The sequence below is a fragment of the Daphnia magna genome, linkage group LG4 (assembly GCF_020631705.1).
Source record: "Daphnia magna isolate NIES linkage group LG4, ASM2063170v1.1, whole genome shotgun sequence".
Lineage (NCBI taxonomy): Eukaryota > Metazoa > Arthropoda > Branchiopoda > Diplostraca > Daphniidae > Daphnia > Daphnia magna.
The window spans coordinates 9,638,947-9,658,963 of NC_059185.1; the positions used below are offsets into that span (position 1 = coordinate 9,638,947).

A 20,017-nucleotide genomic window follows, 5' to 3' on the forward strand; every position below is an offset into this window, starting at 1 on the left:
TTGAGACTTAAAAATTAAGCCAGACAAAATAAGCCCGACTTTTTTACTTTTCTTTTCAAATACTCTAAAATACAGAAAACTATATATGATTAGATTCAAAATTCAAGGAGCGTCACAAAAATACACGTCGTTTTCATGTGGAACTTCTACTTTTTGAGTAATTACAATTAAAAGGGTATTTGCGCTATAACTACTTCGCTTTCGGTTCATTCAAAAACGACATAATTAACGGAAAAACTTATATTCCAGCCTAAATCAGCGTTTAATTTCGAGTATAACGCGTGTATTTTTATTGAATTCTAAGAGATGTCGATTTTTGCAAAATTTTGATGAAAATAAGAAGATTATAGCCTTCCTACTAATTCATTTTTTTGCCAAATTTAAAATTTTGCTAAAAATACTTAATTTCAATCCAGAATTGAATGCTAATCAAAAGAAAATCAAGTTTATTTTTCAATTTGCCTCATAGATTTTTTTAACTAAACGTAAAAATTAGAATGTAACGTTGGGGCGCTAACAGCACTTTTTTTCTTTTATTTTAAAATTGGCTGATTTTACGAGAAAAAGAAAAGCCTAATCGAAATTAGCGGTCAATTTTGATTTTACTGTGTAATTGTTTTTTCTCCAAGGGTATCGAAACTTCGCGAACAGTGGGGGCCGTTGAGTGTAACCGATTACACTTAGCATATACGGTTGCCGTGATTCAAGAACAACTACAGCCCAACCCTATCGGGAACTTCCCCAACGGAATGACCTAGTGAGGGCCCCTAGTAGAAATGCACTTTTGCGGAGAAATAGTTCAAAGATCAAAGGATCCCGATATTAGTTACGAAATCCGTCACTAGAGCTACTGATAGACGTCCAAATTTCAAGTAGTATTCCAGCCTAAAAACAGTTGGCACTACTCTTCCCTACCCCTGTTTTCTATCATTTACACAGTATATGTATGCAGGTATATGTATTTATTTATTGGTATGGAGTCATCCGATGGCGGATTCGCCTCTATCTTCGATTAAGGAAACGAAAAACCCTGTTTGTAAGTATAAAAATGCATACCAAACGTCTTTCGAAGTAGCGAAAAGATGTATTTACCTGTTAATGGCATATTTTTATTCACTTGGCATTTCATGAGTTCCAATGAAACTTCAGTTGTTTACCATTAGTTGGTTCTGTTTATTTTTCAGTCTGGCTTCTCGTTTACAACAATGAATAATCGGCGTACTACATTTGTTTTATACTTCATTACAGATATAGTTCGTAAATTCTGGATCTACCTGTGGGCCTTTTGGATTGTGCTTGTCTTATTTCTTCTTTATTACCTGAGAGGCCCTTTGAAAATCCTCGAAACACTTACGATGGGTCAGTATTTTTTGGTCACCCTTTAAGAGTGCATTTGTTCATTAAATATGTATGTTTTGTTTTTCTCAGCAACAATGTTCCTGAGCACTTTGACTCCCAAGTTCTATGTTGCTCTTACTGGAACATCTTCACTTATCTCTGGACTGATTCTGGTAAATTGAAAGTACAATTAATTCAAGTTATTTACATATTTCTTCTGCTTCTGATTAAGAATAACTGATTATATACCATGCATCCTGGTAGATATTTGAATGGTGGTATTTTCGAAAATATGGAACTTCGTTTATTGAACAAGTGTCCCTTAATCATCTAAGTCCATGGCTAGGAGGGGGTGATGCTACCAGTAGTGAGCCATCTACTCCAAGCACAAACAATAATACTCCTCAATCTTCTGTACCAGGTATTGAACTCAGGTTTTTTTAAGGTTACCTGATCATTGTCATTTTCTTTACCTATAGAATGTAAAGTTTGGCGGAATCCCCTAAATCTCTTGCGTGGTGGGGAGTATCAGAGATTTACTTCCAGTACTGGAAAGGATCCCTTAACATATTATGATATGAACCTCTCAGCACAGGATCATCAGACATATTTCACCTGCGAAGCTGATGCAGGAAAACAAGATTATGAGAGTAAGTGTAAACCTACGTTGAAGTGGAGGAAAGTAAACAAAACAAATCTCTGTTTTCCTTTAGTTATGGCTACCGCCTGGAGAGAAAGAAATCCTGCTGCTAGAGTAAGTGCCGCAAAAGAAGCACTAATTCTTAATCCAGAATGTGCCCCAGCTCTTCTGTTATTGGCTGAAGAAGACGCTTCCACCGTCTCTGAAGCCGAACAGCTCTTGAAACAAGCGTTGAAAGCTGCTGAAGCATCGTATCGTAAATCTCAGCAGAACCAACACCAAGGATCTTTGGCGGAGGGATTACATCGTAAGATCATATTTATTTTTATTGTTACCAACAGTCTCATATTGATTTGGTACTTTAGGGCGGGATACCAACGTTTTGATTTGTGTAAAACGACGCCTTGCGATGTGTGCAAGGAAGCTAGGCAAATTGAAGGAAGCCGTGAAAATGTTTCGCGATGTAGGCAGTTTCCTTTATTTGCAAAACTTTCATTTTCAAAAATGTAATTTTTTGCCTATTATTATTAGTTAACCAAGGAAGTTACACCTATTCTTTCTATGCTGAACATTCATGAGAATCTTTTGGAAGCGCTTCTTGAAATGCAAGCCTACGCCGATGTTCAGGCTGTCTTAGCTCGTTATGATGACATCACTCTACCCAAAAGTGCCACAATATGTTACACAGCTGCTCTACTAAAAGCCAGAGCCGTAGCAGAAAAGTGAAGTTTAAAAAAAAAATAAATAAAATTCGTAAAAGTTCGTGTTCGTCGGATTTTGTTTACAATCATTAACTCTTTTTCAGGTTTTCTCCTGATTTGGCCAGTAAGCGAGGGTTTAACCCCATCGGAAATGTCGGCGGTGGAAGCCATACATCGAGCCGTCGAGTTCAACCCTCACGTACCCAAAGTAAACGAATAACAACGAAGTGATAATTAATATTTTAGGGATTATAAGTTATTGTCGCTCGATGGGTCCTTGTTTTCAACGAAAACCATTGTGTTCAGTATTTATTAGAAACTAAGCCATTGTGTTTGCCTCCCGAACACATCCTTAAACGCGGGGACTCAGAAGCGGTTGCATATGCGTTTTTTCATCTATCCCACTGGAAAAGAGTGGAAGGTGCATTACATTTACTACATTGCACATGGGAAGGAACATTTCGCATGATTCCGTATCCGTTGGAGAAAGGTCATCTTTTCTACCCATATCCCAGCTGCACTGAATGCGCAGATAGAGAACTTCTTCCAGGTAAAATAACGTTAATGAATTTTAAAGGAGTTTTTTAATGAGTTGGTGAATAACTTTATAGCTTTTCACGAAGTTAGTGTTTACCCAAAGAAAGAACTCCCATTCTTCATACTTTTTACAGCCGGTCTGTGCTCTTTTACTGCTCTCTTAGCTCTCCTAACCCATCACTATCCAGAGCCGATGGGATATATCGCTCGTACTGTAAGTATCTTTTATCTAGAGCCATAGCTTTTATATATTTTGTGATTTTACTAGGTAATCAACGGCGTTTCGTTACCATTGCTCTACATTCTGGGAAAATTGGAAGCCTTTTGCCCATCGAGTCTCCTGCAGCATTTGTCGCGTGTCTGAAGATTGCGGAGATCTCAACCGCTAGGCGATTGTTAAGAGAGCATTTTTTCCCCCTTTCTGTTCCAGACCACTAGCTTTGCATTTCTCTATTTTCCAGCGCTTTTTTTTTCATTACTATTATTTTTTTTAATTTGTTCATGTGATAAGGTATTCTTACCTTGCTTCACCTTGAACCGAAAGAATCACTTATTTCCATGAGAAACAGTTGAGTTCTTAAGGTAATAGCAACGTGCTTTATAGGTCACGTCGGCTAATCTCTCATCATGCTCTTTGGCCTTCATGCTTAACCTTTACTGTTCGTCCTTTCGTTTCGTACGTTCAAAATCATTACCTTAACGTAAATTCAGTCGGAAATTTTTTTCTCTGTGGATACTTTGCACTTTTAAAAGCACATCACATCGCTTTCTTCGATGCTTCTCGGGCTATTCTATCAGATACGATGGGATTTTGGCATGGCCAGCTTGTGAGATGCCAACTAACATATTGCTGAAATGAGAAAACACTTCAAAAATTGAGGGCTACTTGTATACGTGTTCTTGATGGCGTACCGTTTTGTACATTTGTGTTCATGTAAATGTGTTTGCTCGGTATCGTTTTACGGAATGGCAGTCGTTCCCAACTGTTGGTTCGGAATATATCCATTAACGCTATAGGCGTATATTTTTATGTTTTATTTGACGTTGTGCATTAGTTTTATTTCAAGGCTGTGTCTGCGTTTCACCTGTGTTTCTACAATTTTTTCTAAACGAGGTAATTTTAACGTGTGTGAGAAATTCAGATTTCTCCTTCCCTTGAGGAAGAAAAATATATTCTCGGTTTCCATACAAAAAAGGTAATGTTTGAACCAGTTCATTCATATCTCAATAAAGCGTGTAACATTTGGACACGAATGGAACTGCGAAGAGTCCGTTGCGAGTCGGTTGGTACAGAGAAATCGGTAGTTTTTTTCCATTTCAGATTTAGTCGGGATTCAGAACTGGCCAAAAGAGAAAAAATCAAGCAACACATACATAAAAAGTTGCAAAGGTAGGTGGGAAATAGCCGCTATAGGTAGTGTGTGCTAGTTGTGGATACAAGTTCACTGAATATAACTGTTTCAATATGTAAGAACAGTCCATTTTTCTTGTACCTGTTCCGTTTCTTTCCCAACGATAGGATTTCGAAGTCTTATTTTAACCTCCAGTTTACCTCCCACGGGTTTCCTTCCGTCCATTAACTGAAAACAGAAAATTAAAAAATACAAATTGTCTGCTGAAACGCCAGTCACAATGCAAACAAAAAACTACTCACGTCCACGGCCTGATGGATCTGACAGTGATTTAGTAGATCCGCCAGTTTCACTGATGCCGTTCCTATGAGAACGTCGCTGCGCAAGAATCCACTGCAGTTGCCACAAAAAAAAATTAATGAATAAAAAAAGCAAACAAAAGAAAATCCAGGGGAAAAAAAAAACAAAGATCAAACTCCTACCCTTTAGCCCAAACTTCAAATTTGATGAGCTTCGCTTTGAAAACGCGAAGCAAAGTACGTGATTGTCGATTTATAGTGACCGTAAACGTCTCATTATATTCGGGACTGTTTGTATCTTTGACAGTATTGGTTTTCTCCCTAGTCGGATTGTCGGAAGATGGAATAGGAACTTCAAATCTCGCGTAAGTATCGATAGTTTTGGGATTCGCTACATTATAAGAAAGTCCCCGGATAATCGTCACTTCCATATCGTCATCTTTCAAATCGGTACAACACCTGTTTCATATTGTTTTATCGTGCCAGCACAATCAGTGACGTTTTCGCAAAATGAAACAAATAAAAAAAATTTATAAGTATAAATGTAAATTTCAAAAACAAAATTACGTACTTGACAATCGAAAAAGTTCTCATTTCGTTTTTCCATCGTGGTATGGTGTCACCTCTCACTGCTGAGCTGCGTATCACATCTAAATCTTTTCGAGTGTGGAGTGCCAATTGGTCAAATCGATTGGCGTTTGCTATGTCTCCAATTAATTTGTAATGTTCGCGATTATCGGTGCACATCTATTTATCGTATGACAACAAATTTGGTTATGTGTAAAAAGTAACTATATTCAGTTTTTTTACCTTTAACTGCGCCAATAGATCATTATACAACTGCCCAAAAATACCGGAACTGTTTTGATCGCCGGTTGGCATAGGTATACAGTCTTCGCTTGAAAGCACTACGAAGTCATCCATAAATGAACCCTCCGATGAACCATCTGATTTGATTGGGACGCCTTTTTTATCGGATGACCGAAGTTTCATTTGCGGAGGAATCGGTAACTGGAACTTCATATGAGCGATGTATAACTCATAAAAAAATTATACGAAAATTACCGTATCCATGTCAACAGGTACTCCGCATTTATTCGCACTTATTAGTGGATCCAATCCTTTAGCCATTCGTAGATATTCTTTCGCCAGTTCCAGTTCCCCGGATTTTTTCGCTTCTAGTGCAGCTGTTTTGAACATACTCTGTCGTTCTAACAATACAGCCAATTGTTTATCTTGTCGAGTTGCCAATGTAGTTTTAGTTTGTGAAATTTTAGGTGATATTGCTGTGCTCGGACCAGCAGTCGGGGGTTGCAATGCTGAAGGCTTTTCTGGAGTTATGATAGTAGATTCTGAAGCTGCGCCTTCACCAGATTGGGTTTGGGACGCTAAAGAACTTTCCGTTTCTTCTGCTTTTCGCGGTGCTCCAGGAATTGGCGGATATCCTGAACAACAAATTTCCTGTTCACTCAATGCACGATAGTTGTTACAGCAACTTGTATAAAATACCTGGTGGGTCGGGAAGTTCGTCAAATGGTATTGGTTTTCCAAGTTTGTGAAGCTTGATGGCATCCTGATATTGCTTAATAATTCTTCCAAATCGTCTTGCCTTTGAACTATTTCCTTCCTCTTGGGCTTGTTGACTGACACTCTGATATTTGGCTAAACGTTGTTCTAGCGCTTCTAAAGTCGATTGAGGAATACGTATAGCAGATACAGCGGGTGGCACCTGTGGTTCTTTTACTGCCTCCGTGGCACGAGGTATAATATCATTTTGTATCACTGGGCTTGATAACGTTTCCTCTTTCTCTGAAACTTTTTCAACTACGTTCGAAGGAATGCTGTTTTCACTTCCTACGACGTCAACTGACGGCAAGCAAGACCAATCTACGGGTAGGCCTTGCTTTGCAGAATCAACCATCTGGTCACATACCTATAACCCCAAGAAGGAAATGCTAGACAAGAAACACAAAAAAAAAAAATTAAGGTGCGATTTACTTTGACTAGACGAACAAATTGCAATGCTGCTGCTTGTTCTCCTGCACGTTTAGCTTGCAAAGCTGCATTTTTAAACTCCTGTCTACGTGCTAATGCATTTTCAATGTCTGTAGCAAAATCGTAAAAGTAAGAAACTAGAACGAAACCATAACAGGTTAAATATAAAATACCTTTTGAAGGCTGGGTCAAAACGTAATCATTGGGTTTGTGCTGATCAATTTCAGCTACAGAATTAGGCACTAGTACTCTGGGAGGAATAGGCGGCGCGGTGCCTGGGGGTAGAGGGGCAACTCGCACAGGAACCATAGGTTTCGATGGAAGGACAGGAACGGGAGTGTCGCCTTTATTTGAAGAAACTGATACGTCTAAATTATCCGTAATCGTAACGTCTTCTTTCGGAACTGCTTCTAAAAAGCATAAAAATTATCAGTCTGCGAACAAGGTGCATAGCAAATATGCAACTTACTCGCAAAAGTTTTATTTGATTCTGCCAAAGGAGGAGGGATATCTTCCATAGAAATAACTTTTCCTGAAAGTGTTTGCTTAAGCATATCATTTAAAGATTTTACTCCTCTATTAAACCTGAAAGATTTATTTTTGTCATTGTCAGTATTTACAAGAAAAAATTTTGATTACCTTCTTGCTTTTGTTGTATCGCCCATTTTACTGGCATTACTTTCAGCCACTTTATACATGTCTATCCTTTCATTCAGCAGTTTGATGATTCCTTCAGTATTCATTGTGGGAGCTTGAATTGGTATCTCTGAAGGTTCTGGATCTTCTTCTTTGCCACAAAGTTCTCCAAGCTCATCCTGAATTATACAGATTTTTGTATATCAAGCAAACTTTTGAAGTTCCATTTATACAAAAATGTACTTCAACTTCCGCATCATCTATGTCTGAAATTTCAGCATCAGATGGTATATCAGCCATGCTGCTAGAAACCAAGGCAGCAAGTTCTTTCTCAGAAATCATTTTCTTGGCTGTTATGAAAGGAATAGAGTAAAAAAAAGGGGGTTAATTATTACACTCTGAATTCTTTCAAATGAAAAAGTTGATTTTCATTTTAATAACTGTGATTGGTTGTTTTTACTTTATTTCCCTAATAATATCAAATGGTTCATGCTGAAACTATATAATACTGTACAAAGTTAATAATGAAACAGTAGAGTTATACAGTATACTTTTTTTCTCACGACTTGGTTTTGTGCCTTTTGTCAAGGCAGCAAGTTCAGCTTCAAGATCATCATCACTATCTCCACCTCCAGCCATCCCATCATTTTGAAACCCCATGTCTAGAAAACCAAACTGAAAATAAGATACAAATTAGAATCGGAAAAAATTGTGAGAAGATGTTTTATTTTTATACTTGTGCAAGGTTTTTTGGTTTCGATCCCGCAATAGGTTCATTTGATTTGGGTTTGGAGGTAGGATTCGATTTTTTACCCAGTGAGAACATTACAGCCTTTTTTTAAAACACAACTACACAATTACTTAAGTTGGCTACGAATTGTAAATAACAGCATGTGAAACTTATAATCAGAAAGATTATTGAGGCACGAACCACGAAGTACCATCGTCTGCTACTGCTCCTCTTCGGCTCTTCCTCTGGTAAATAGTATTGAAAATTTTGGATATCGATAAAGCGATAGTAATCGATACCGATTTACTTCGATTCTAGTAGTAGTGATTCCCGCAACAGCAAGGCACTGAGCCACTTAACCGAGCCGGCGAGCCCTCCATCGTAACTAAAATTGCAATTGTTGTGTTCGTTTGAGCTTGTCTGCGTGGCGACATATCTAAAGGTCATTAGGACATTTTGATTGATAAAAACTTTTATTGTAGCTCATAATGGCAAGACGACCATAATGGGCTTTGGATCATTTTTGTAGAAGAACGAGATAAAAGAAATTTGACAGGCTGTTGAAAATATGAAAATTTCCGCATGAAGATATTCTACCAAGATATGGTGGCTATTCGATCTTAATTTGAGTATTTGACTCCTCATAATCGCTGAAGTTACAAATATTTGGGCATGAATAAGAGCGACAACAGATACATGTCTGGAAAACAAAATTCCAAGCGCACGACCCATCCAAAAAAAGTGAGAATCCCAGTTTTTTAGAATATTAGAACTGTGAACTATAGCAAAGATCTTTAATCGGACAACAACCATGATCTACTTGATTCTATTCGAAAAGAGAAGTGTCTCGAAGAAAAAGAAAAAAAAAGAGATTTTCCATAGTGAATCTCTCAGATTTTTCATAAATTCTGAAGGAAAATGGTAGAAATGCCAAGCGTGTGATTCCTATCAGAGAAGTTGCATATGCAGTGCAGTCCAGTGATGTATTTTTAACTTGATGTAGAATTTCGTAAAAAATGGGAAAATTGGAAGGCCTTCTTATAAGAAGCCCCAGTCATTGGCTGTCAATAAACATGTATGCAACTGCTCCCGTGTTACCTGTGCACATAACTAAATGAGTTTTAAGAATAGACTATAAGCTTGAAGTGGCCACACAACCGGCAAAACAACTAGAAATTCAACAATATATAGCGAAACAGAAGAAAACATTGTGATTTTATGAAAAATCGTGTATTTTACGGAATTCGTTTCATTGGAACAAGGGGCAAACATTTCTTTGCAGGTTGTGTCTAATTGCCATATGGCTAATTCGATTGGAGTGGGCCGAATGCAGATATTAAGATGCCATTGAATATCTGTCCTAACTGTGTGGAATATAAAATTTTTGCTAACTTTCCTTTCATCGTATTTTAGGTAAACATTTCGAAAAGAAACTATTACGAATGTTTAGCAAACACAAATATGTTATAACATATTTATGTCACTGCCAATGTTGAACTGACCTTTCTTAACGACCGTAGCCTTTTCCAGCAGAGTGACTTCCATAAGCTCCCCTCATCGGTGCAGAATGACCTCCATATCCCCTACCCATATGCGATCCGTGGCCACCGTAACCTTTGCCTGCCGATGCTTCGTGACCTCCATATCCTCCGTTCATCGGAGCAGCATGACCCCCATATCCTCCGCTGATTGGCAAAGCATGACCACCGTATCCTCTGTTCGTTTTAGCTACGTGACCAACATGTCCTTTTCTTGCTGGCGTAGAATGACCACCGAATCCTCCGCTTATCGACGCAGCATGACCACCATATCCTCCGTTCACAGGTGCATCGTGATTGTTGCTGTAGCCTCCACTCTTGGGCCGACGGACCACTTGACTACTGCCGTACCCTCCGCGCACAGGAGAAGGATGACTTCCGTATCCTCCACCATACCCACCGCTAACGGGGGCGGCGTGACTACTGAAGTGTCCTCCACCCACGGATGATGCATGACCACCGTACCCTCCACCCATCGGCGCAATTTGACCCCCATACCCTCCGCTCACGGGTGCTGTGTGACTGCTATGGTATCCTTCTTTCATTGGAGACATGGGGTCTCCATATACTCCCCTAGCGGGCGATGAATAGCCGCCGTTTCCCGGACTGTTAGGTATAGCGTGGCCACCGCCGTAGCCCATACTTTGTTGGCCGCCTGAAAGTTGTAACAATTTCATATAATCAATAAACCATATACTCAACGTCGTAAAGATCAAAGTTGATCTTGTCTGAATTGGATACTCTCGGACATGCAAGGAGAAACACGGAGCAACACTTACCATATCCACCGTAATTGCCTCCCCTCCCGCCGTCTCCTCTTCCTACAAATCAAAATCAATTAATAGGTTATTTCATTTAATCTTAAGTAGAAAGATGACTGAAATTACTAGAACTTTAATAAAGTTTTTAAAACCTTTTTTATGCGCGTCGGATGATGGGAAAACCAAAGCAGCTACCAACAACAAGGTCCACTGTAAAAACGAACAAATTTAATTACAAATCAAGATCGTTTGTGCAATAGAATTAAACAAACCATAACGTTGGAGAATAAGGGCATTTTGATAAAGATTGCTTTAGAGGTTGGTATTTGCAACTGCACGGTTTGCAACTGAAGAGTAAGAGATTTGCAATGGCCTTTTTATATCGGGCAAACATGCCGATATAGACTTTCAAAAGTGTCAGTAAAAAAGAAATTTGATTGTATAAGCTGCTCGTGCAAAACTCGCCATCATTGCCTAGACTTGTGGTATTACCAATGCCACCCTCCATCTCACCTTCGAAGAACAAACGGAAGTTGCGGACAAAGGGGAGAGAGGAAATAGCTATCCATGCGAGAGAAAAAATATGTTGGCTCCTCACGTTCCGTGACCACCAACCTTCAGCCGCCCTCTCCTTCAATGTTTCTATTAGATTTGTTGCACGGAAATTCCCAAGACTAAAGCCTAACATTTAATTTGTTGGTTATGGACGTAAAAGTTTACTTTGTTTTGTTTTACATGGATTTGGTTCCAGCAGGTCTAGATTTGGTTTTCTTTCTTATTAGACTGTACTGAATGTTTCACGAGACGGCAAAGAACTTATTTAATCCGGAGTTAAACGCATGAGTCACGTACAGTATCCTGCACAAAAAGGTGAACACCGATTTATTTTGAAAAAGCCATCTGTGGGTAGAAAATATCAATAGTTTACCTTTTTAAGTAGAGGTAGGGCGGTTTTGGCGCAAAATCATCATAAGGGGGGTTGGTTAATGTCAGTTCAGACACTTTTTTTTTGCCCTAGGTATTAAATGTCTGGAAAAAAGTGTGGACTGTTTCATCGGTAGTCTCCCCTACCCCCCGGCTAAGTAGAACTATTTTTGCAATACAAAATAGAGTCTTTCCATTACTCGTTATTGTCATTGTTGGGTCGGGTAATCGGGTAGCATATGGAAACACAAAATTATTTATATCAGTATGCTAGCTATCTGTTTCTATATTGTTAGTGGATTATTGGATACGTTTCTGTCGGCAACGCGGGAGTTCCACGTTTAAAGCTTGTTTGCGTTAATAGTATTCCGAGCAAATCTAACTAATGAAAATAAATTAATAGGATTTTGATGAGATATATAATATTTAAAATTTGGAAAAGTATTTATATACGATTAATGATTATTTAATTCGTAAACAATCACACTTTTTTCATAAACGCAATAATTTTGTAAACAGTTATCTCATCCAAGTCTAGAACGCGAATCTCCCGCGTCGCCAACGGAAACGTATCCAACAACCCACTAACAATTTGATAACTAACAGCTAGCATACTGATAAAATAATTTTGTGTTTCCATATGCTACACGATTACCCGACCCGATAATGACAATAACGAGTAATGGAAAGACTGTATTTTGTATTGCAAAAATAGTTCTACTTATCCGGGCCTGCCGGGGGGTTGGGGAGTCTACCGATGATACAGTCTACACTTTTCCAGACATTTAATACCTAGGGCAAAAAAAAGGTGTCTGGACTGACATTACCCAAGCCCCCTTATAATGATTTTGCGCCAAAACCGCCCTACCTCTCCTTAAAAAGGTAAACTATTAATATTTTCTACCCACAGATGGCTTTTTCAAAACAAATCAGTGTTCACCTTTTTGTGCAGGATACTCTACCACGATCAGGGATTGCATTCTTCTACGTGTTGCAGAACGATTTCAGCAAACTGCAGAATAAAATCACATCTCTTAGATTTAATTTACACGCATTATACCTCTAGCGAGACTCGAACTCGCAATCCCCGGCTTAGAAGGCCGGTGCCTTATCCATTAGGCCACAAAGGCTAATTAAAAATGACAGTAAAAAACTCAATCAGAAGTCAGCTTTAACTCTCGGTAACGAGGGTGACTAGGAAGCTTGATAAAGTCGTGGTAAAAAGGCTACTTTTATCTACTGAGACGCTCGTTGCAGCCTATAATGAGCTACAAATATATCCAACTTTTACGTTTATAATCAGCACAAGCAAAATACTGTCAATCCTATAAAGGAAACAAAACAAAAATTAAAAATAGATTTTTTTTTTCAAGTTTACGAGAATGAAAAATTATTAGCTTTTCCGTATTCACCCAAGGAAAGGTGTCATCTTCCGACAACCTGTTACGCTAGATCTATGCTTCTACGGACCAAGCACATGATGAAATTGGAAGAACTTCACCATTGATGAACCGTCCATTCGGCCTCAGGACATCCGCAATATGTCTCGAAAGCACGCAACAGACTCGCACCGTGAATGGCCATCTCCTCCGCGACCTGCATGTCCGGGAGCCTCTGCTATTCTTGCAACCCCTCGACTTCATGTGGACGTGGCATACACAACCTGATGTCCTGACAACGTTCTCCTCTAGAACACGGTTTAAGCTTTGTCTTTCAGCTTTGCGGGAACAGTGACGCTCATCATCGAATGCCCACGTCTTCCAAACTACAAGAGCACACTGTTCCACAACCTAAACTTGAATGCCAAGCCTATAAGCATCCTACTATTCTTTTTTTTTTTTTTTTTTTTTTTTTTTTTTTTTTTTTTTTTTTTTTTCTTTTTTTTTTTTTTTTTTTTTTTTTTTTGCAACCCGCGAAAAAGGTGCAACATTAAAAGTAAAAATTTACTGAAACAGGAAAAAAAAAAAAAAAAAGGAAAAAAAACGAGGGTATGGTAGGCACCATAGTATCCCTTCCGTCCAAACAAAATGAAAGGACATAGACCCATTTGCCTGCTAAAAAAACTTGAAATCAGTGAAACGCAGCAACTCATGTATTTTTTCGTCTGCTACGAGTGACTTGTGTAGTTCTGCGAAATTTTTTTTTTTTAAAAAAAAAGGGTGGGAAAGGGGGTTAAGACCTCTTTTGAACTCAGATACTTCAATGTAAGTAACAATACTGTTTTTAATGTCGGCTTCATTACTAATTATGAAACTTATTAGATCAACAATGAGGAAGAGGATGATGATGATGACAAGGAATAAGTTTTTTTTCCCTTTTTTTTTTTTTTGCTGTAAAGTAATAAACGATGACCATTATATTTGTACAATTGTTACTGCATTAAACTTGACACCATTCCTTGACGCATACTTTCAGGGTTTTTTTTTTTTTTTATAAATTTTTTTTTTTTTTTTTTTTTTTTTTGTAATTTTTGTTGGGTGTGTAAGAAGGGAATTATAATTTTGCATTAAGAAGATTCCAGGTTATGAAGGAACTTGGTCTAAGCATTTGCTAGTAAGATGTCGGATCCATTCATGTGGTTGCATGTTTCGATTTGACCAATAATTCGTATCATACATGAAGGCTGGGAAGACAGTGAAAGTGAAGTAAATGCATTCTGCGTAAAGCAATCGACCTTCAATACAACTGTTTTCAAATTGCAAGTAAAATATAATTAAGTGAAACTAAGCTAATTTTCTAGATCTCGAGTAATATTTTGTAAATATTTATTTTTAAAATAAAAATTAAAAGCCAGACAACAAGTAATGGAATGTCATGTAATATTTTTTAATTTAAAAAAATTTCATCACTTGAATCATAACAAAGATCTTTATCGACGATTCAAATCTAAATCTTCCATGAAGGAAGTTAAGTTCAGCCGAATCTTTTTACTGCCTTGACTTACGTATTGAAGAAGATTCATCATCTGCCTAGGAGTATATTCCTTCAACAAAGGCATAAACAAAATTATTAGCTGCTGACGACGCGAATTTCTTAAATTAATGACAACGGTATTAATACTAAATTTGATTGAGTTACCGTTTGTTCTTGAATCCATTTTTCGAAAGAATTTTCAGGTAAATAATATGCCTTTATGCTATGTTTCGACAATATGTGGGTCAGGAAGAGGTCTTAGACGTGTCAAGCTTTCCCTTTGACTTGAAAATGCCTGAAGTCTAACTGCATTAGTGCACGACCTTCGTTTTTGCATTTTTTTACAGCGGAAAATCTAAAGAATTTCAAATCAGATACGGTCTTACATAAAGGTGCGTAAAATAAGGCTGAATACCCGTCAAGTAGAGTATGGTAACAGGCACGAAGAATTTGATCCCATAAAATGTTGTAAATTTCAGGAGGCAGAATCTGAGGGTAACAGACACAAAGGACACTCGAGTCGTAGTCACTGAAAACCCGAAAAAGAAATAAGAATTACATCATAGATGGAATATGATTTTGATAGCTTTTTGTTTCAACAAGATATATGAAGATATCTGAGGGAGCAATTTTTGGAACAATTGGACAACAGTCTAAACCATGTTTCCACAAAAAATTAGGAATACAATATGGACAATCACTGTTAAACATTTGTAACTTTTCCAAATAACGTGTTTTGGCCTCAATACTAAGTCCACTGGCATAATTAGACAGTGACATAGTTAAACACTAACACTATAACGAACTAATATATAAAGAAAACACATCAGAACTTCAAAACAACCCCCTTTTCTATCACTTTTTTTTAAAAAATTTATATTTCGCAGAACTACACAAGTCACTCGTAGCAGACGAAAAAATACATGAGTTGCTGCGTTTCACGATTTCAACAAATCTTAAAAAAGATGTCGAACAGCCCTATACCGATAATTTAGCGCAGAAAATAAGTGGTTGACACTTAGCTCTCGTCCCAAGATTTTCATTGAAAAAAAAAATTCACCAGGTGGAGGGTAATTCTAAAAAATGAACTACATTGGAAATCACCTAAGCCACATGGTAGTGAAGATTTTAACTAAATAAATGAAAACCATGTTGATAAAATTTATATTTTCTACTACTGAATAAAGCTCTGGCACTACAGCAGTACATGCGCTGTCAGGCTCCGAATTCCAGCTGATCATTACATGCTACGGACTGCCGCAAGACTTTGCGAGATAATCTGCGGCTACAAGCCTGCAGTTCACTGCTTCCGAATTCGGGGTCCGCATTTTACCTTTTCTAAGATTCCATGTCATACATTCCTGGAGTTTCATTGTTGAGGCAAAGATCAATTTATATTTTGTGGTTTTAAATCGATGTTAAGTGGAAAAGCGTTTTCTTTCACAGCTGACTAGCGAGTATGGTTAACATTATATCCATGATGACAATAACACTATGAATGAATAATTGATTGAGCTGTCAGAAAAATCTTGATTTGACGGAAGCTTGTTTTCGTATGCCGATTTCATGGTCCCTATAAAGTAGATAGAATTATTATGCAACTCACATTGAGCCTCAAGATGAATTGTAAAACCTTGCAACACCTTCTACCATCTAAATCACCTAATATATCTAAATCATGTACAAGCAATCCTGAGGGCACACTTTTTACTGGTAGGTAAAGATAGGTGATATATTTAAGTACAGGTAAAGATGCAGTTTAAAATTGTGTTAAAAATGTGAGTGTTTGCAAATGTCTGTGCATTTGATTCTCATTTTCTTTTTTGGTAACCTCTGATGCATTTCCCTAGCCATCTACCAAGAATGCATACATAAATAGGTATTGTAAGGGATATTCTTATTGAATTCTCAGATTTTTACATATATATATTTGATAAATGTACATTTATTTTTCATATTGTAAAAACATTCTTTAAGGGAACACCAGGCAAAGTAAATAACATTGAGATTTGTTTTAATGCTTAATGTAATATTGTGTATTTCGTACAACGGGAATCAACATGAAAACATGAGGTATAAACTGGAGATCGGTCACCCACGACAATTAGGTGGTCGACATATCCCTCCCGAACTACAATGATATTCTTAGCTGTCCTCTATTTCTATCTTGCATTCCAGGACAGCTATCGCCAAACAATTAAGTGAATTCTTCAATTTCCCATGATTTATTTCAGATAATGACAAATAATATTTTTGTTGCTGTGGCTGACACGTTAAAACTTCCGTACACTACGACGGTCTTCGGTTGGCACGGGCGCCAGAGCCTACAACAGATATTACGGCGGCAATCTTTTGCAAAACTTTTCAGCACCAACTATTTGTCATTCGGCTCGAAGCCTAAGTGCTTCATCTAATTTTTAGTTACATACGCTTTATTTATCGCTGTTCACTTTAAAGTCTCCGATAAAGCAGATTGGGCAACCAGTGTCTCACCGATCAAAACAAGAAAATGAAATGACCTGCCAAAGATAGGAAACAAAGTGTAGTTCATGTGCATTACTCTCCAAGTCTCCATGTTCGTCAATGTGCCGTTAATTAATCAGCGTATTCTAACCAATTATACCTCCGAGAGATAGACAACTATACAATAGCATGTCTTAGCTGAGTTTTATCCGGGACTAGAGAGTGAAAGGTTAATGCTAGGCTAATTTGGGACAGCAAACTGTAAACTAAATGGCTCCTTATTATTTTAAGTTGCGTTTATTAATTATTAGCATCTGTGGCGTAGTCGTAAGGCGTCGGGTTGCAAACTCGTTGGTTGAAGGTTCTAAGCTGCATATGGTCTAACGCTTGGTTGTTTTCCTTGATTCTAGATTTATTTTTTTCACATATTAAAATATATTTTTTAATCATCAAAGACTCCCTAAACTAACACACAATAACAGCAAGTGTTTGTGATAAAAAGATTCGCTTAAGTTTCCTCTACAATATAATTGATTTTTTTACTAAAATCATGCGAAAAAAATTATTTAATTTGTGTTTGCAATTGCAATGTTTTTTACATAAGCTCCCATGACGCTAATTTGGGACAGCAAACTGTACACTAAACGGCTCGACATTATTTTTAGTTACGTTGAGTATTTATCAGCCATTGTGGCGTAGTCGTAAAGCATTGGCTTGCAAACTCGGGGGTTGAAATTTCAAAACTGATTCTGGACCATCTTTTAGGTCATTTTTTTTTGTTCTAGATTTTTTTTTCACATGTTTAGACAGAGATAAGGAGATGGCTCACTCCACGTAAAGCCCAGCAGTCGACATTTTCCCTCCTCCCCCTCTCTAGCAGACGAATTCGACTGCGCTGCTCCTTTCGGCCAGCTCCGGAATCATGGCTGTACTTGGCGGTAAGGATTTCCCAGTAGCGCTCCCCCTTCACGTTTTAAACCATACCGTCCTTACCGCCAAGTACAGCCATCATCAAAGACTCCTTAAACTGACACAATAACAGCAAGTGTTTGTGATGAATAGATTCGTTTCAGTTTCCTCTACAATATTATTGATTTTTTAAATGAAATCATGCGAGAAAAATTACTTAACTTCTGTTTGCAATTGTAATGTTTTTTACATAAGCTCCCATGACACTAATTTGGGACAGCAAACTGTATACAAAATGGCTCGTTATTATTTTAAGTTAAGCAGTCGTAAGGCGTTTGCTTGCAAATTCGGGGTTTGAAGGTTCAAAACTGTTTCTGGACCATCTCTTAGGTTTTTTTTTGTTCTAGATTTTTTTTCACATGTTTAGAGATTATTTTAAATCATTAAATACTCCCTAAACTGACACAATAACAGCAAGTTTTTGTGATAAATAGATTCGCTTAAGTTTCCTCTACAATATAATAGATTTTTTTACTAAAATCATGTGAGAAAAATTATTTAACTTGTGTTTGCAATTGTAATGTTTTTTACATAAGCTCCCATGACACTAATTTGGGACAGCAAACTGTAAACTAAATGGCTTGTTATTATTTTAAGTTGCGTTTGTATATTATCAGCACCTGTGGCGTAGTCGTAAGGCGTTCGTTTGTCAACTCGAAGGTTGTAGGTTCGAAACCGGTTACGGGCCATCACTTATGTCTTTTACTAGATTCTAGATTTTTTTTTTCACATATTAAGAGATATTTTTTAATCATCAAAGACTCCCTAAACTGACACAATAACAGCAAGTGTTTGTGATAAATAGATTCGTTTCAGTTTCCTCTACAATATAATTGATTTTTTTACTAAAATCATGCGAGAAAAATTATTTTACTTGTGTTTGCGATTGTAATGTTTTTTACATAAGCTCCCATGACGCTAATTTGGGACAGCAAACTGTACACTAAATGGCTCGTTATTATTTTAAGTTACGTTTTTTAATATTAGTAACTGTGGCGCAGTCGTAAGGCGTTGGCTTGCAAACTCGGGGGTTGAAGGTTCAAAACTGTTTCTGGACCACCTATTAGGTATTTTTTTTTGTTCTAGATTTTTTTTCACATGTTTAGAGATTATTTTTGATCATCAAATACTCCCTAAACTGACACAATAACAGCAATTGTTTGTGATAAATAGATTCGTTTCAGTTTCCTCTACAATATTATAGATTTTTTTACTAAAATCATGCGAGAAAAATTATTTAACTTGTGTTTGCAATTGTAATGTTTTTTACATAAGCTCCCATGACGCTAATTTGGGACAGCAAACTGTACACTAAATGGTTCGGTATTATTTTAAGTTAAGTTTTGTATTTATCAGCCTCTGTTGCGTAGTCGTAAGGTGTTGGCTTGCAAACTCTGTGGTTAAAGGTTCAAAAGTTCTTCCGGACTTTCTCTTAGATCTTTTTCTTGATTCTAGATTTTTTTTCCAAATATTTAGAGATATTTTTTAAGCATCAAATACTCCCTAAACTGACACAATAACAGCAAGTGTTTGTGATAAATAGATTCGTTTCAGTTTCCTCTACAATATAATTGATTTTTTTACTAAAATTATACGAGAGAAATTATTTAATTTGTGTTTGCAATTGCAATGTTTTTTATATAAGCTCCCATGACGCTAATTTGGGACAGCAAACTGTACACTAAATGGCTCGTTATTATTTTAAGTTACGTATTTTATTTATAAGTAACTGTGGCGTAGTCGTAAGGCGTTGGATTGCGAACTCTGTGGTTAAAGGTTCAAGACTTCTTACCGTCTATCTCTTAGGTATTTTTCTTGATTCTAGATTTTTTTTTCAAATATTAAGAGATTTTTTTTATTCATCAAATATTCCCTAAACTGACACAATAGCAGCAAGTGTCTTGTGATGAATAGATTCGTTTCAGTTTCCTCAACAATATTATTGATTTTTTTACTGAAATCATGCGAGAAAAATTATTTAACTTGTGTTTGCATTTGTAATGTTTTTTACATTAACTCCCATGACGCTAATTTGGGACAGTTGACCACATACTAAATGACATGTATAGATGTTATAGTTTATTAAAATATATTGTTAATGGTGGCATAGTCATATGACGTTTGATTCCTAATGCGTTGGTCTATGGTTCGATACCACGGGGATGCAAGTTATGAATTATATTTTCTATATTTTTTAAAAATCACTTTTGTGAGGTATTTT

The 20,017-nt window shown here is 37.1% G+C and overlaps 3 protein-coding genes, 2 long non-coding RNA genes and 1 other non-coding gene across 9 annotated transcripts; 1 reads left to right on the forward strand and 5 right to left on the reverse strand.

Annotated features, from left to right (window-relative positions):
* Positions 1-879: 879 nt before the first annotated feature.
* On the forward strand, positions 880-4,230 carry LOC116924638 (protein ST7 homolog). Its single transcript, XM_032931164.2, is given in 13 exon segments — positions 880-1,036; positions 1,249-1,359; positions 1,429-1,511; positions 1,603-1,759; positions 1,818-1,988; positions 2,052-2,285; positions 2,344-2,441; positions 2,510-2,700; positions 2,784-2,820; positions 2,822-2,887; positions 2,986-3,229; positions 3,291-3,430; positions 3,485-4,230. Coding segments are annotated over 13 exon segments (1,722 nt in total). The 5' UTR covers positions 880-942; the 3' UTR covers positions 3,581-4,230.
* A 123-nt stretch (positions 4,231-4,353) lies between these two features.
* LOC116924637 (coiled-coil and C2 domain-containing protein 1-like) lies at positions 4,354-8,464 on the reverse strand. 3 transcript variants are annotated; one of them, XM_032931161.2, is made up of 15 exons: positions 8,235-8,464; positions 8,050-8,173; positions 7,742-7,848; positions 7,502-7,677; positions 7,332-7,447; positions 7,036-7,272; positions 6,866-6,972; positions 6,377-6,800; positions 5,933-6,312; positions 5,678-5,878; positions 5,439-5,614; positions 5,051-5,326; positions 4,871-4,961; positions 4,710-4,796; positions 4,354-4,556 (listed from the first exon to the last, which is right to left on the reverse strand). In XM_032931161.2, exons 1-15 carry the CDS (start codon positions 8,322-8,324, stop codon positions 4,551-4,553), a joined length of 2,598 nt encoding a protein of 865 aa, XP_032787052.2. In that variant the 5' UTR covers positions 8,325-8,464; the 3' UTR covers positions 4,354-4,550. The 3 variants fall into 3 exon arrangements, with proteins under 3 accessions (XP_032787052.2, XP_032787050.2, XP_032787053.2); XM_032931159.2 differs by having other exon boundaries at positions 4,354-4,796; XM_032931162.2 differs by lacking the exon at positions 8,235-8,464 and having other exon boundaries at positions 4,354-4,796; positions 8,051-8,172.
* Positions 8,465-9,442: 978 nt separating this feature from the next.
* LOC116924639 (glycine-rich cell wall structural protein) lies at positions 9,443-11,161 on the reverse strand. 2 transcript variants are annotated; one of them, XM_045172129.1, is made up of 5 exons: positions 10,800-11,152; positions 10,680-10,737; positions 10,546-10,587; positions 9,731-10,421; positions 9,443-9,592 (listed from the first exon to the last, which is right to left on the reverse strand). In XM_045172129.1, exons 1-4 carry the CDS (start codon positions 10,821-10,823, stop codon positions 9,736-9,738), a joined length of 810 nt encoding a protein of 269 aa, XP_045028064.1. In that variant the 5' UTR covers positions 10,824-11,152; the 3' UTR covers positions 9,443-9,592; positions 9,731-9,735. The 2 variants fall into 2 exon arrangements, with proteins under 2 accessions (XP_045028064.1, XP_045028065.1); XM_045172130.1 differs by lacking the exon at positions 10,546-10,587 and having other exon boundaries at positions 10,800-11,161.
* A 1,347-nt stretch (positions 11,162-12,508) lies between these two features.
* Positions 12,509-12,581, reverse strand: Trnar-ucu. Its single transcript has one exon. It is a non-coding gene; the product is annotated as a tRNA-Arg (tRNA).
* On the reverse strand, positions 12,577-13,249 carry LOC123471168. The gene is made up of 2 exons (XR_006645349.1): positions 12,864-13,249; positions 12,577-12,776 (listed from the first exon to the last, which is right to left on the reverse strand). It is a non-coding gene; the product is annotated as an uncharacterized LOC123471168 (long non-coding RNA).
* Positions 13,250-14,291: 1,042 nt separating this feature from the next.
* LOC123471169 lies at positions 14,292-14,619 on the reverse strand. Its single transcript, XR_006645350.1, has 2 exons — positions 14,530-14,619; positions 14,292-14,434 (listed from the first exon to the last, which is right to left on the reverse strand). It is a non-coding gene; the product is annotated as an uncharacterized LOC123471169 (long non-coding RNA).
* Between the last annotated feature and the right edge of the window lie 5,398 nt (positions 14,620-20,017).

What these genes read in the sequence shown, in the direction of transcription:
- LOC116924637 (XM_032931159.2), bottom strand. Translation starts at nt 8,324, where the DNA reads ATGTTCTCACTGGGTAAAAAATCGAATCCTACCTCCAAACCCAAATCA. An exon ending in ACCAAGTCGTGAGAAAAAAA is followed by an intron (nt 7,849 to 8,049) that starts GTATACTGTATA and finishes CTTTCATAACAG; the next exon opens with CCAAGAAAATGATTTCTGAG. An exon ending in TACCTGTTGACATGGATACG is followed by an intron (nt 5,879 to 5,932) that starts GTAATTTTCGTA and finishes ATGAAGTTCCAG; the next exon opens with TTACCGATTCCTCCGCAAAT.
- LOC116924639 (XM_045172129.1), bottom strand. Translation starts at nt 10,823, where the DNA reads ATGCCCTTATTCTCCAACGTTATG. An exon ending in CCTTATTCTCCAACGTTATG is followed by an intron (nt 10,738 to 10,799) that starts GTTTGTTTAATT and finishes TCGTTTTTACAG; the next exon opens with TGGACCTTGTTGTTGGTAGC. An exon ending in AGGCAATTACGGTGGATATG is followed by an intron (nt 10,422 to 10,545) that starts GTAAGTGTTGCT and finishes TACAACTTTCAG; the next exon opens with GCGGCCAACAAAGTATGGGC.